The sequence below is a fragment of the Suncus etruscus genome, chromosome 18 (assembly GCF_024139225.1).
Source record: "Suncus etruscus isolate mSunEtr1 chromosome 18, mSunEtr1.pri.cur, whole genome shotgun sequence".
Lineage (NCBI taxonomy): Eukaryota > Metazoa > Chordata > Mammalia > Eulipotyphla > Soricidae > Suncus > Suncus etruscus.
This window is the reverse complement of record NC_064865.1, coordinates 26,472,076-26,487,317: the sequence shown is the minus strand read 5'-3', so window position 1 is coordinate 26,487,317 and position 15,242 is coordinate 26,472,076. Positions and strand designations below refer to the sequence as shown.

The following is a 15,242-nucleotide window of genomic DNA, read 5'->3' as shown; positions in this document are numbered from 1 at the left end:
ACCCCCAGCAACTTCCAAGTGATTACTTTACTCTTTGTCACTAAAGCCATTATTTGGGGAATTCATTTCCTGAGGGGAAGTCCCCACACTCAGTGAGTTATGAGTCACTCTTTTGGCAATTATTGTATCTATCAGTGAAGTTACTCAGTGGTACTTTCCTGAGAGAGTGCAACAACAAAACTAGTGAGAATCTTAGTAAATTTTTGTATATTTTAATTAAAACACAAAGGTTAAAAAAGGTATTTATGGGGGCCGGGAAGGTGGCGCTAGAGATAAGGTGTCTGCCTTGTAAGTGCTAGCCAAGGAACGGACCGCGGTTCGATCCCCCGGCGTCCCATATGGTCCCCCCAAGCCAGGGGCAATTTCTGAGCACTTAGCCAGGAGTAACCCCTGAGCATCAAACGGGTGTGGCCCAAAAACCAAAAAAAAAAAAAAAAAAAAGGTATTTATGATTTTTAGGCATGCAGTGCCAGTCTCTTCACCAGTGTCCCTTCAGTGGAATTTTTGGGGGTAGGTCACACCTGGCAGCTCTCAGGGGTTATTCCTGGCTCTACACTCAGAAATCACTCCTGGCAGGCTCGAGGGACCATATAGGATGCCAGGATTCGAACCACCGTCCTTCTGCATGCAAGGCAAATGCTGGTCCTTTAGTGAAATTTTGATATTTCCATACACCCCATTAAAAGTACGAATACAGGAATTTGTTCAGGGATTAAAGCACTTATCTTGCATGAGGCTAACTCTAGTTCTATCCTAGTTCTGTGTAGTTTCCCAAACATCTCTGATGAAGTCCTGGAGCCTCCAAAGCACTGCCAGGGTATCCTGGGTAAGCCCAGTATCTTGGGGAAGCACTCTATCCACAGGCCCTCACATTGAAATACCAACCCAGTTGGCCATGAAGAGCTGAGAAGGGTCTTTCTTGCTCCTTGAGCACTTCATGGTGACTCTATCTTATAAATATAGGAAATTTCATATTAACACAGGATTAGATTGATTTTGCTTCACAGGACTTCCCCATGGTCCAACTAGATTTCACTCACCCCATGTTTGAATCCATGTGATTGAGTCCCCTGATCTTCCTCCATGGGAACATGCTGACCTTGATCTCCTTCTCATCTATACCAGGTGTGGGTATGTAATGAGAAGCATCATTATAAGAGAATAGAGCTCACGTCTAGTGGTGGTTATCATCCCTCAATGATTAATTTAATTTGCATTGATTCGGAGCACCAAGCCTGGAGTCTCCCAGCTAGGTGCTGATACAATCTCAATCTGCTAGTTTTTTCTTTACTTCTATCAATCAACTTTGTTAAACAAGGAGCTCTGCTCCCCAAAACTGTGCTGCAAGATTTGTTGACCTGGGAACAGTGTTGGCTAGTGGACCTTTCTTCAAATATTAAAAGTTCTGTACCTATGTTTACATCTTTTTAGTTTAATTGAGAAATTGAATGCTCAATTATTATATTTCCTGTGGTTCCCTTACTGGACAGTTTTATTTGGTGGGGTGGGGGCACATGAGTCAAATACAGTGTCTGATTAGGAACTGTGTGCAGTCTTGTTGAGGATCCTCTCATGTGGGACTTTGTCACTCCAATAAAAAGCCCACATGAAACTTGGCAGGGCACAGAGCTGAATGCATGCTTGAATCCTTTTGACATGTTATTATGCAACAAACTTTGCTTAGATGTTATTCTTTATTTCCTTGAATTAGAACAGACTCCTACGGCTCATTGAACAGGCTCATCAGCCTTGGTTTCATTAAAACAGGACAAAAATAGAGATTTTTGTGTCCTTAGCAAGAACAAATACTAAATCTAAATGACTGAGGTGGAGAGGTTGTATAGTGGAAGGTTGTATAGACCACGGATTGACATGTGTGCATTATTTCTTTCACTTGGCATTTCTGGAGTGGGGTCAGCTGCCATGGGCTTTGGATATATTGACCTGATCTGGTGGTAGTTAAAGTCACGGCATGCATTAGAGATATGCAGTGCACATTGCCTCTGCTCTGGCGGTTGGCTTGCCTCACTGCAGTAGCATTGGTTTGCGGGGAGGGTCTCTGAGTGTTGTCACCCAGCAGGACTTCTTTGGTGCAGACTGCCTTCTGGCTCCCAGTTTCTTTTCATGAAGTCTAGTGACATTTTTTTCTGAGTTTCAGTCTGCTGGGCTCCATTCGCTGGGGAGAGATGGGCAGACATGGAAAAATGAGTATGAACTATTCTCTGTGACTCTGTGAATGTCTCCTCTGCTCCTCCTGCACTTTCTTTGCAGCCAGGATTTAAAAGGAACACAAAGAGGACCTGAGCTCAGGCAGCATGATGCAGGTCAGGGAGGCTGACACCATTGAGGAGAGCAGGAATGGTCTTTTCCTGTGTTGACCATGGTTGCCAGAGATCTCCTATCTGATAAATGCCACATCTGTCTGCATGTCCCTGCTGTGTCCCCAGGGGACCTGAAAAAGGCTTCTTGTCAGAGAGCTCCATACTGTAATGGATATGTGGGGCAGACTGCTTTATGACAGAGAGGACAGATGGATTCTAGGGAAAGGGGAAGTCACAGTGACCAGTAAGCAGGGGACAGTCAGATTGTTCATTAGCTTTGGTAAATACAGTCTCTGGGGCATGGCAGGCAGTATCAATATTCTCATAGTTGGTGCTCTTCAAAATCTATCTTGCATTGCCATCCCCCTAACCTGTGAGCCAAGCAACTATCTTAAATTATTCCCTTTCACTCTTTCCCAGTTTTAAGTCTTCATTCCCAGATCTGTTGCTATTCAATTTTTCTGAGAATATATGCTACTTCCCATTTATTAGTAGGACTTTTAAGAAATATTTTGAAAGATACTTTAATGTCAGTAGACTAAGGCTGTGAGAATTACTCCTATATTTGCTTGATTTTCTTTCTGCTTTCTCTGGGCTTTTACAGTGGCGTGCAAATGTAATGGAAATTAAAGGCATAGTTGTATGCCAGATGCTAGCCTAATTTGAACTTTGTAGCAATGATTTTAGAATCCACACCATCAGCCTTATGAGGCAGTTGTTGTATATTCTCCCATTTTACATAGAAAGCACCTGAAGCCAGGGAGGTTAAGAAACTCACCCAGAGTCACAGTGAGTTTTGGCAGAGCTAGCCTTTTATGAAGGCTGCTCCAGATTCTGTGCAGTAGCAGTATTCATCACATTATACCCTATTCTCATCTAACATTTATTGTCCATTTTTTAAATAAACATAGAATTTTATTCCAGTTAATTAAAAATTATAAATAGTTATCTTAAAGAAAAAAAACTGAAATGTGAGAAAACACAATTTAACAAAATAAAAAAATAATGTATTAACAAGATTAATATTTTACTAGAGATATAAGAAAATGTTAATATAACCTTATAGAAATCTTGGACCTCTTATTATTAGTCAATCAAAAGAAAAAGGCAACAAAATATAATAGATTTTATCTGAATTTCCTAGTCTTTAATTGACCTAGTTTTCTCTCTGCACCCTGTCCCCAACCCCATCCGATCAGTTGTTTCCTTAGTTTTGTGCTGTGTTTTCCACTGACATAGTTTCATCTGTGGAACATTTGGAATATCTTTGGGACCTAATGGCCCCCAGTAGAGAATGGCTGGATTAGACCAAATAGAAAATAGAATCGGAACTAGAACAGTGTTTTTCAATAGTTTTTATATCATAATCTCCTTCCAAACTGGTTTGCCCCTTTGTCAAATCTCCTATTTTTATATCATCAGCTGTATAGATAGGTGAATGATAATTTGAAACAAATATAAAGATTGAATACAGAACTTTTCTCCCATCAGGCAGAGCTTTACTGATGAGGCAAAAAACACCCACCTTAATTAAACACTGGTTTGGAAGTGGATTATTTCAATTTAAAACCCAAGTGAAAGAGCTAAACGAGAATTGCTCACAGGAACAAGAACGACTTACTCCAGGTTCAAGTGGCTGTTTCTGGAGCTCTATCCTAGGTAGAAAACTGGTAGAAACTGGTAGTTACTGAGGGGAGCCCAGCTTCATAAAGATCTCCTTCACCTTGTATTTCCACTTAATTCTCACAGGACTACATACTCACAGAACTTCTGACACCAGATATGTGATGTTTTCTATACTCTAAGCAACTCTCTTCCTAGATTGGCATCCTTTAATTCATTTCTACCTGGAATTTACATTGGATACCAAAGTTGGTGGCTTGGTCCCACAAAATCTGCTGCAGTTTTTAATTGCCAAATTCAGTTTATTACCTATACTTATGAAAAACTAGCTATAAATCAGAGTTCCTAGGACCCCTTCAGAAATTTGATAATTTGCTAGAATGCCTCATAGAACTTGAATTGTTTATTATGAAGAAATAAAGAAGACAGGTGAATAGCCCAATGGAGATATATTGGCTGCTTCTCTGGATTTGGGGTTCTTGTTCTCCTGTGCTCACTAACATGGAGACTCTAAATATTCCAACAATTGGGATTTTTATCGAGGATTCAGCATATTAGTTTGATTCCTTATTACCGTGGTTTCCAGTCCCTCTTCTTTAAGGAAAATGGAAACTGGGTGGAAAGTTTCAGGCGTGTTCTTAGCCTGTTCTTTCTGGTGATGGTGCCTTTTTCCAGGAACCTGCCAGAGTACCTTCATTGGAATAAAAGAAATTTCTACTTGTACCTCCTTGCCCCAGGAAATTCTAGGATATTTAGAGTTTAGTGTAAGGTATCAGGAACAGAGATCAGTACATATACAACACCCCAAATACGCATACAGACAGATAAACATATATATACACATTCATACTACACAGGTACATATATCTAATGCATATACACGCACATATACATAGATGAGTACATATAAATATACATATTTACCATAGCATTGTATTTGTGCCCTGAAAACACATGGGTTTTCACTTTTGGAACTGAGCAAACACATTTCTGGTAAGAGGATTTCTGCTAAGACCAGACGACACCGCAACCAGGAACAGCTTAGCTTGGTGAAGCCACAAGGGTTCCCAAACTAGGATCCACTCTAGATTTTGAAGTTTCTTCCCTGGCTACCTGCTGACACTGGAAGGAATTGGAGAACAGGTGATTTAAGGAGATTTAAGAACAAGGAAAATCAAACTACAGCTCACTTTAAATGCAGTTGTATTTCACACTTCTGAGAGGCACCTGGGAACAAAGGAAAGGAGAGGGAGCAAGAGGTTTGGATTTGAACAGTTTCAGGGTCCAGATGAGCAAAGTCCTTTGTCACTTTCCTGTGACTTGCTGTCATCTCCACACAGAACATTGACTGGAATCAGACTAGGAATTACTGCAGGGAAGATGACTTGCTAGCATTAATTATCCAGCACCTTTTCTTCTTGTTTCTCTCTCCTGCCCAGACTTGCTCCTCTGATTGCCAAATGTCTTCCATCACTTTCCAAGATCCCAGCTGTCTCGCTAGTCAAAGGAGCTCCTTCCAGAAGCTTATTTCAGAAGTGGATAACATGTCCTTTCTTGAGTCAGAAACTAGATTTGGGACTGGAGCCAGGCTGGCTCCTACACCCAGAAATCCCCTGGAGGAAACAACACTACTCCCCAAAGAGTCTGAAAGGGCAGGTGTAGACCCCTAAAGAAAGAACAGTTAACCACCCAAAGAAGTCAAGATGTTGACAGAAAAGTATAACAATCTCTACCTTTCTATGATCTATCAAATAATCTTCTCTTTTATATGTGCCAAGTATATAGTTTTCTACCAGAAGATAAAAAATTGTCTTTAGGAAATCATGTTGTGTTCTACTGCATTGTGGCTTAAATTGCCTTTTTACTCATATCCCCCAACTCCCTTTCTCCTTTTTCCTGTTCCTTTTCCTTCTCTCTCTTTCCCCTTCCTCTCCTCTTTCTTTTCCCCTTCCTTTGCCTTTCCCTCCCCTTCTTCTTAGCCTTTTCTTTCTTTAATCAGTAGGTTAATTGATTTCCTTCCTCTCACTCCTTCTGTCTTGACTCACTGATTTAACTCAATCACTTTGGTTCCATGCTTGCAGTCTGTCTCTAAACAGAATGCCTTTTCCTTTGCTCCCTTCCCAACCCCCCAAGGAAGAAGAAATGCCAGATGTAGAGATTGACATTGATGATCTTCTTGACACTGACAGTGAAGAAGAAAGAGCTTTAAAATTACAGGTAAGCAACTTTCCAAGCCTAGAACCTTCCATTCACAGATATTTGAAGTCACTTGGGTCTACAGAATTTGAGAGGCACCAAACCTGCCCCCTACATGAGCAATAGTGGCATGGGCAATAGCCATTTGCTGAAAGAAGAGCAAATGGCAGCCTAGTTAGTAGTCATTTTCAGAAACCACATGTGTGAGGATAAAGAAGTTCTGGGTGCATATTATAGATATGAGTTTCTCCAAACTCATCTCAGGAGACAGTGTCAGTTCTGCTTCCAAAGATCCTGATAGATACCTCTGTCAGAAGTCAAAATCTACCGGTATACCTAAGCATAGGCTTAAGTGAGGAGATGCCAAACCCAAGACTACTATGATCTCAAAGATGCTGATTCAATTAGTTATAAATTTAATATTCAGCAAATTGTTTATAACCTAAATTTTTAAATAAAATATTTTAGTAAATTTCACCCATCAGGTAGCATTCCAGTAGAACAGTAAAGATGAGATATCACTTGTTTTCTTTGCCCAGACTTATACAATATTTATTTCCCTTCCCACGGGAGATCAGATCTATCATTTAAAAATCTGTGTGTGGTTGTTTCTAAAACCAATTAACCTCTGACCTGTCGTTGTTCTCTGATAATTACTGCTAATGGCTGTTGGTTATCACCAAAGACAAATGATCACAAAGGCAATGCATTAAAGGGCAGATTTTCATGTGTTAATATACTTAATGTGTTAATAATTACTGGAGTCTTTTGAGTGGTGAACAGTCTCAAGTTAGTGATTATTCTTGTTGGTAAATTTAGTGTGTGAGAATAGCACCCTAATTATGAAAATTAAAAGTAATCCTAAAGTCAGTGCTGGTATGGTGGCAAATGCAATGTTACAAAGGTTTCTTAAAATTGCGAATTTGAAAGGGGCTTTTTGCTACTATTGGATCACTGTTTTTTATTCCTGGCTTCTCACAGTGTGTGTAATTGATTCTACTCTCACTGTCTTTTCATTCAGGACTTTTTACGTTTATTCTTAACCAGGTTGTCCATCAAGAAGGTGTATGAGTTTGTGTGAGTCCTAAGAGTGTGAATAATGTCTTTCACTCTCAGAAAGGAGAGGGAATGGCTTTTCATATTTTCATATGGCCATCAGATGCCAAAATAAAGTGCAATTTTGGGCCTCAGTATGAAATATTGATTTATCATATGTTGAAAAATACTTGATAAAGATGAAATGATTTAACACTTAACTTTTAAAAATAATAAAACTCACCTTCTGTGTATTTTATTCTAGGAAGCGCTTGTAGACTGCTACAAACCAACAGAGGTAAGCAAATTCTTTTTTCTAAATGCCATGTCTAAATTGGTTTTTATGAGAATGATTTTGAAGCAAAAAAATTTATCTGTACTACATAGAAATGTTATCATAGTGTAATAAAAATGTTCGAATAGTACTAATAACCTTATTCATATGCTTAAACATGTCTAACATTTAGCAAGTCTCAAAACTAATAAAAATGGGGTGTTGCTTGTTTTTTATATAAAACCAGTTTCAAAGGTAAATGGGAAAGCATTTAGTATTGTTTTGGTGGAAGGCTGAGGTTCATAACTGGAGAATACATTTTTTCTCTATGTTTATTTTTAAAAAGTTTTAAGTTGGGTTGGAGAGATTGTACAGGGAATTCAGTTCTTGGTACCATCTATGTTCCCCTAAGTACCTCCAGGAGTGTTTCCTCATCAGAGAGGCCATAGTAAGTTCTGAGCACAGTTAGGTATTACCCCTAAACTAGAAATTAATTAAAATTAATTAAGATCATCCAGCTGGGACCAGAGTGATAATGAAGTGGGTAGGGCACTTGGTTTGCATGCTTGGTTTTGATCCCCAACACCCTATATGGTTTCCCAAGCCATTCAGAAATGATCTCTTAATAGAAAAGCAGGAATATACCCTAAACATGGCTGGGTGTGGCCCAATGACAAACGAAAAAAGAATAAAAAAAATAGCATTAGCCAGTTTTGTTATTCAAAAGAATTACCTTTATCAGGAGAAATTTTATGCTTTTTTGAATTTTAGTCTATCCATATTTGTAAGTCTAAAAGACTCTTCATGTTAATAGATCAAAGCATTTCATGTATGCTTTGGTGACTGAAGGGGCAAACAAAATTAAAATTTGATCAGTTATGAAAATATTAATAAAGAACCCATTAATGTCTTCCTATATGATCAGAGAAATTACAAGATACCTATCAGCTGGTTTGTGCAACATCAAAGCACTTCTTAGTTTGGAAGAAGCACAATTACAAAAAAGAGCATTCTTTCCTAGAGATTATAAGGTGAAATGATTAGGTAGTTTTATAATCATTTGTTTGAGATCAGTTGGTTATTTGAGCTTTGACTATACAACTTTCATTTTCCTTATTAAATGATGTTTGAATCGGTTTAATACAATTTATAGTTTCAAGAGCCAAAGAAACCAGTAGGATTATAAAGAAAAAGAAACATTACCGTTCCTATCCCTTGGTTACTCTTCCTAAAAAGATATTTTGCTTTCATATATTTTATTTATATCATTTAATACCCTATTTTTGATTGTTTTCTTATTATGTGCTATTTTCTTTAAACATGCATTTTTCACTTATTGACTTAAGGAAAAATATGATGGCTCTCTTTTTTTATGATAACTCTCTTATTACACATTTCATTTCCCTCTGACCTCTCAACCCATTTCCCAACATCTCACCTTCTTAATCCGCTTCATATTTCCCAGAGGAATGATTTTTCCTGGAATTTCTCAATGCCTTTATCAAACATATCAAATATGTTTTTTGCATGTTTAAGCACAAATAAGTATTTTGTTAAATCAGTTGTCAATATTTATAATATTGCATTTTAAATAGATATTTTTCACTGCTAAGCCAAACACTAAAATGCAACCTTGACTCCCTTAAAATTATTTTATTATGATGGTGGGAAGGTTGCACTGGTCAAGGGGGATGTACTTTTTTATGCCTAAACCCAACTACAAACATGTTTATTACCATGTACTTAAATAAAGATCTTAATTTAAAATGCTTATTATTTTATTTTAACCACCATGATTTATAATTTTCTATTATCAATGATAAGGCTTCAGCATACAGTATTCCAACACCAGACCCTTCACCTTAGAACCCATTTCCCAACACCTCACCTTATTAATTCTCTTCATATTTCCCAGAGGAATGATTTTTCCTGGAGTTTCTCAATGCCTTTATCAAACATATCAAATATGTTTTTTGCATGTTTAAGCACATTATTATGACCTTCCACTAGATTTTTTTGTCATGGAACCTCTATGAAACAAAAGGAGAATTTATCCTCTGAGCAGAGTATGATCTTTAGAGTTTTGTTCACTGCTATCCAATGTTAGGTGCTTTGTTTGTTTATTTTAATGTCATTTTCCTTATTGCATTCAAAAATATCTTGATATGTATAGATTTGTAGAATAAAATTTAATTTAAGCTAAAATCATCACCCTAGTGTTGCATCACTTCTAGTATAAAGAAGTCTGGTCTAGTCTCAAGATCTTTATATGTGATCTATTTTCAGGGTTCTCTATATAGTTTGACATTTTACAATGACATTCTCGAGTGTGGATCTTTTTATTCATGTGCTAGATACTTTGCCAGCTCTTTAGCCTGTATACATCTTTCAATTATCTTAAAGTGACTTATTCTTAATTTTCTTATCAGTAGTCTATATTTATAATTTTTGTTATTTAGATACTACATTCTCTGAATGGAGTCATATTTCTTATCTTTTGTCATTTCTTTTTCCATTGTCTGATCGTTTGTCTTACGGTTCTTTTCTCTTCTGCTGTATGAAGTTCTGCATTTCATCTTCCAGTTCACTGATTCTGTTCTCAGCTGCTGTTACTCTATTGGAGAGGCTTTCGATTGAGGTTTTCAGTTGAGCCACTGTGTTTTTCGGATCTGTTATTTCAGTTTGGAGTTTTCTGATTTCTATCTTTGTGTTCTGCTCAGCTAGACCTATGTTTTCTTTGATTTCCATGAGGATCCTCCATATTTCTATTCTAAACTCCTTACCTGAGAGATTAATCAGATGGTTGGTATTTTTTGGGTCATCAGAACTATCTTCTTCATTCTCTGTGCATGGTGTTTGCCTGTGAAGTTTCCCCATTGTCACGCTTGTAGTGTGATTTTTTTCTGCATGTTATGGTGGGGTTCATTAGTTAGAAAGAGTGTGCGCGGCCGCGAAGCGGAGTGGCCATGCTCTTCTGGGGTCTCTAGGAGACCATTTTTGGGGGCCCTTCCTGGCCCTCTGAAGAGAGCTTCAGGAGAGAAGAGAAGAGAAATACATAAAGCTGACAGGTTACCTCAGTTTCTCCCAGTCACCAATCTCACAGCAGGGCCGACCCCTTCTGTCTGCATTCACAGACAAAGGAGTCACCTCTCTCATCTTTTGTCATTTCTTTGTTGTTGGTCTTTAATGCATAATTTTCCTAAATACCTTCTAAGTCTTTTAAGACTTATACTATCTTCTCTTTAAAATCTAAAACCCTTATTTTGAACCTTATTTACTGTTGTGTTTCAGTATGCCTTATTTTATGGATGCATCTTATGATTCTGCTGTTGCATGACTTTAATCAAAAGTCTTCATTTTTTAAATAAAAGATGATTTATTTTCTGCAGTGTCTCTGTCTCTGATGCATCCCCCTTTCTTTTTTTGCTGATTTGGGGTCTGTGCTTATGTCTGAAAGTCAGGAGTCACTTTATGATAACCTGAATTTCTGTATGCAGACACATGTCCTTTCCAGTGGTAGATTTCACTATAAAGTCACCGAATTAAAAGCCAGGATTCATTGTTGATATTGTTTGTTTGTTTATTTTGCATTGCATCTGTATGGAGTAAGAGAATCACTCAAAGTGTTGCCACTAGATAATTAATATTTATGGAGATAGCTGTATTTTATTTATGGGCATTTGGCATTCTAAATTCTTGCCTGAGGACAGAAGTCTGAGTTCAAGCTTTCTGAAAGCAGAAAGGCAAAGGCAAAGATTCTGCATTTAGTTCTTTTAAGAGAAGAGCTTCTTTATCTTAACTCCTTTATTATGAGTTAGGCAATGAGATTTGGAAGTTCATACTAAATTGTAGTGAAAGATTAGGCAATAATTAGACTCAGAGTTCAGAAAGGTGCTAAGGAGACTGATGTGATGTGGGAGTGGGAACATTGCAAAGACGAGATCCAGACCAGAGGTGCAGATATGTCAATTATTTACCTCATTATTTTCTCTTTTTCTTTAGTTCTTTTGGATGGAGAAGTTCATATTTGGGTATTTAGGTGGGAAAGGTTGAATCTTTATGAGCCTCATTCACCCTATTATAATATCTGCAGAGCAACATAGCCATAACTTAAATCCCCATCCTCCCTGGGAACAAATGTGTTTCTCATTTGGTTTTATAAGGAAGCTAATGAGGTGGTGAAAAAGATAGGAAGGAAGGAAGGAAGGAAGGAAGGAAGGAAGGAAGGAAGGAAGGAAGGAAGGAAGGAAGGAAGGAAGGAAGGAAGGAAGGAAGGAAGGAAGGAAGGAAGGACGGAAGGAAGGAAGGAAGGAAGGAGAGAGAAAGAGAGAGAAAGAGAGAAAGAGAGAAAGAGAGAGAGAGAAAGAAAGAAAGAAAGAAAGAAAGAAAGAAAGAAAGAAAGAAAGAAAGAAAGAAAGAAAGAAAGAGAGGAAGAGAGGAAGAGAGGAAGGGAGGAAGGGAGGAAGGGAGGAAGGGAGGAAAGAAGGAAGGAAAAGGCACTGGGTTCAAGGCATTGGCATTCATGAAAAGCATTTATCTCTTTCTGCTGTCTGCATGCTTTGTTTAAATCATAGTTTCTAGGATTGGAAATAGGATTCCTTGCTGAGGAATTTGACTCAAGTTCATTTACCTGTTAAAGGGGTATTTCCAAAATGTTTGCAAAATTTTGCATTTGAATTTATGAAGAAATGTTTTGCTGACCATGGAATGTAAAAAATATAGTAACCTGTTCTTTTCTGAAAGCATTATCTTATTTTAACTGGACAATCATGATTTAATGTAGACTCTGGGTGACTCATGTAAAGTCTCACATCAGCAAGCAAAGGGTCCAGGACTCAAGTTTCAGGCACCAGATATGTTGCCTTTTCTTTTTCGTCTTCCTAGGTTTCTTCCTTGCTGCCTAGGTTTCTTGATGCAAGGCCACTTAAGGAGTTTGTCGGATCTCCAACTGACTGCTGAACAATTAATGATGTAATTTTTAAATAGTCTTTTCTGGGGGGGGGTACTACTTTTTTGATCAAAGGATTTTACATACAATTATTATGCCACTTTGAAGTTAGAAATGTAAGGGAAAAACTCTTTGCTGATTCAGATAGTCTCATGCAGAGGCACGGTGGGTGGTGGAAAGACTAGACTTAAAGTTCAGAATCTGATGCCAGCACCAGCATAAGCTTTTGTGAGCTTTTGTGAGCAATTTTATCATCTTCTCAGAGCTTTCATGTCACCATTTATAAAATGGGAATAATAATAATCACCTTCCTTGGCTTAAGTAAGGATTATCTGCAATGATAATAGTATTAGTGTTAGCAGCAACAGCAATAATAAAAACTAGTTACTAAGCACATGCCAGACATTCCTCTCATCACATCATACACATCAACACATTTATTCTTTCTGATAAAGCTATGAGGCTGACACTATTGTTATCAGTCAAGCTTTTGAAACACATTCCATGCCATTTGCCTAAAGTGACACAATGTATATATGGAAAGGTTGGAATACTTAAGGAAGCACATGACAAAGCATGGTACAGCTAGTTGAATCTGTTCTGTATAAAGTGATGCTTTTCAATAACACTTAGTATTCAGGGTTCAGAGATATGGTCCAAGTGGTAGAGTATGTGTCTTGCATGTGAGAAGCTCTGGGGTTGATTTTGGCATAACCTAGCAACCCTCTCCTAAGCACTGCAGGGTATGACTCCTTAGTAAAAAAAAAAAAATAGACAACACTAAATATACATACTGCCCAACTTACCAATGATGATATTTCTGAATACATCATTAAAGAGTATATTTTGAAGAATCATGAATTTTACAAAAGCATGTTGAAGGAGCTCATTTCTATTTTTAGTTCAAGCCCATGGTTTCATCTTTTGTGAGTTCCTGACTAAAACAAAAAGGATCATATTTCCCCACCTTTGAGTCATAATCCAAACTGTGGACTCTCAGCATGTGAATCTTTACTGGTTTGGACCCTTTAAAAATAAGCAATATAATCATGGCCACCACACAAATGTGTTCAGGATTGATTTGTAAGAAAGCTGTTTTGATCCCCCCATTTCTATTATGGTTGATATTAAACTAGAGCTAAGTTTCATGATAGAAAAAGTATGCTTCTCTATTATGCAGAAAGGAAAGTAGTAATTTTATTTTAGTTGTTATTTGGATTTTAACAATTGCTAGCGACAACTTTGTGGACATTGTGGAACTAGGGATAAGATAGTGGGTCAGCAAGTCAGGATGATGTTGGGGTGTGGAGGAGGGGTTCTCATTCTTTGCATTGGTTTGAGTTCTGTTTTCATCATTCATTGTTCTAGACTGGAATACAGAAAATGCATTTACTAGGACTCAAGAGCATCTGTCTTACCATCTGCAGAGGGAGTGGTCAGTCCACTCAATGGTCTTTTAAGCCTCTTTTTTTTAATAAAAAGTAGCATGTGTTGCTCTTTGCTAAACATTAGAGTTTTCTTTCTGTGCAGTTATTACATTCTATGAAATGGAAACTGTGCTTTTATCTATCTTTTTGTTGTTGTTGTTGTTTTGTAGCATACCTGTTGATGCTCAGGGCTTTCTGATTGACTGTGTGCCCAGGAATTACTCCTGGCAAGTTTGGCAACTCTATAGATGCCTGGGATTGATCTAGGGTCAGCTATGTTATCTATGTTATCAAAGCTTATATGTTGATTCATATTCAGATCCATGAGAAGGTGATAAAAGGCATTACCTTCTCCCTGTCATCTGTTGGGGCCTTAAAATGTCATGGCAGTGTGACGAGAGTGATAGTTCAGAAGATGAAGTGCTTGCTGTGCATGCTGCCAACCCCAGTGTGATCCCTCGTATCACAGATGGCCCTTGAGCACCATCAGGAGTAATCCTTGAGAAGAGAGCCAAGAGAAAGCCTTGAGCACAGCCAGATAGAACACACACAATTGGAAAAATAAAAAGGAAAAAAAATAGCATGGCCATCAGGTGGTTTAGGGAAAGGGATGCATGACCATGGTTTGCAGTTAGATATGAGCCCATATTTTCAGAAATTCGGGCTGCTCTGTTTTTCCTCCTGTGCTGGGGGCTAGAAAGCAGCAGCTCTTCCTTTTGTTGTGGTATGGGGGGGGAACAGCTTAGAGAGATAGCCACTGTTGATTCTGCCATCAGTTTTCTACCCAATGGCCTTTTCCATCTGCCATCTTGCTTAGTACACATGAAAGTACACATGCTTTATGTACACATGAAAAGACTCAGAACCTTTCTGTTCATTGAACTGAGAGCAATGGCAAGAAAATCAAAGCTGGGTATTTTCAACACAGATATCTGCCAGTGGCTAAGTTCCTGTGTCTCATCTAGGAACTTTGATAAGTCAGTAACTTTGGCATGTCTATTTTCCATACATACTCTTTTCAAATAACAGTATGTAAACTATATGTCACAATGGTCTTCTAGAAGACCACAGTTAACAGTGGTTGGGATAACAGTGAAATTGGGATAACAGTGAAGTTGGGATAAAGAGATGGGTGTGCCTTTAACTAAGGTTGCCACCATATTCCAAGATTCTCCATGAACCAATCTGCTTGCCTAGATGTGAGCTTTGGCCATGTGCACCTGCTTCAGAAAGCAGAGAAAGCAGCTGCCTACTCATAGGAAATATTTGTGCCCAGCTTCTCATGGAACGTACTTCAAAAGTCACCATTTTGGACTAGGTAAGGAGTAAGGCTCTGATGCTAACTCAATGAGTTGAAAGTCACTTTGTAAAAACTGTGACCTCCAGAACAATGTTTCTGAAGAGTGAGTGAATTTGGG

At 38.1% G+C, this 15,242-nt stretch overlaps 1 protein-coding gene across 1 annotated transcript in view; it reads left to right on the top strand.

The window, feature by feature from the left end:
- PPP1R14C (protein phosphatase 1 regulatory inhibitor subunit 14C) overlaps positions 1–15,242 on the top strand; it is a 94,050-nt gene that overhangs the window by 68,550 nt on the left and 10,258 nt on the right. The window contains exons 2-3 of the mRNA XM_049765458.1: positions 6,078–6,161; positions 7,441–7,473. Of these exons, the coding sequence (XP_049621415.1) occupies positions 6,078–6,161; positions 7,441–7,473 (117 nt within the window). The remainder of the gene's footprint in view (positions 1–6,077; positions 6,162–7,440; positions 7,474–15,242) is intronic.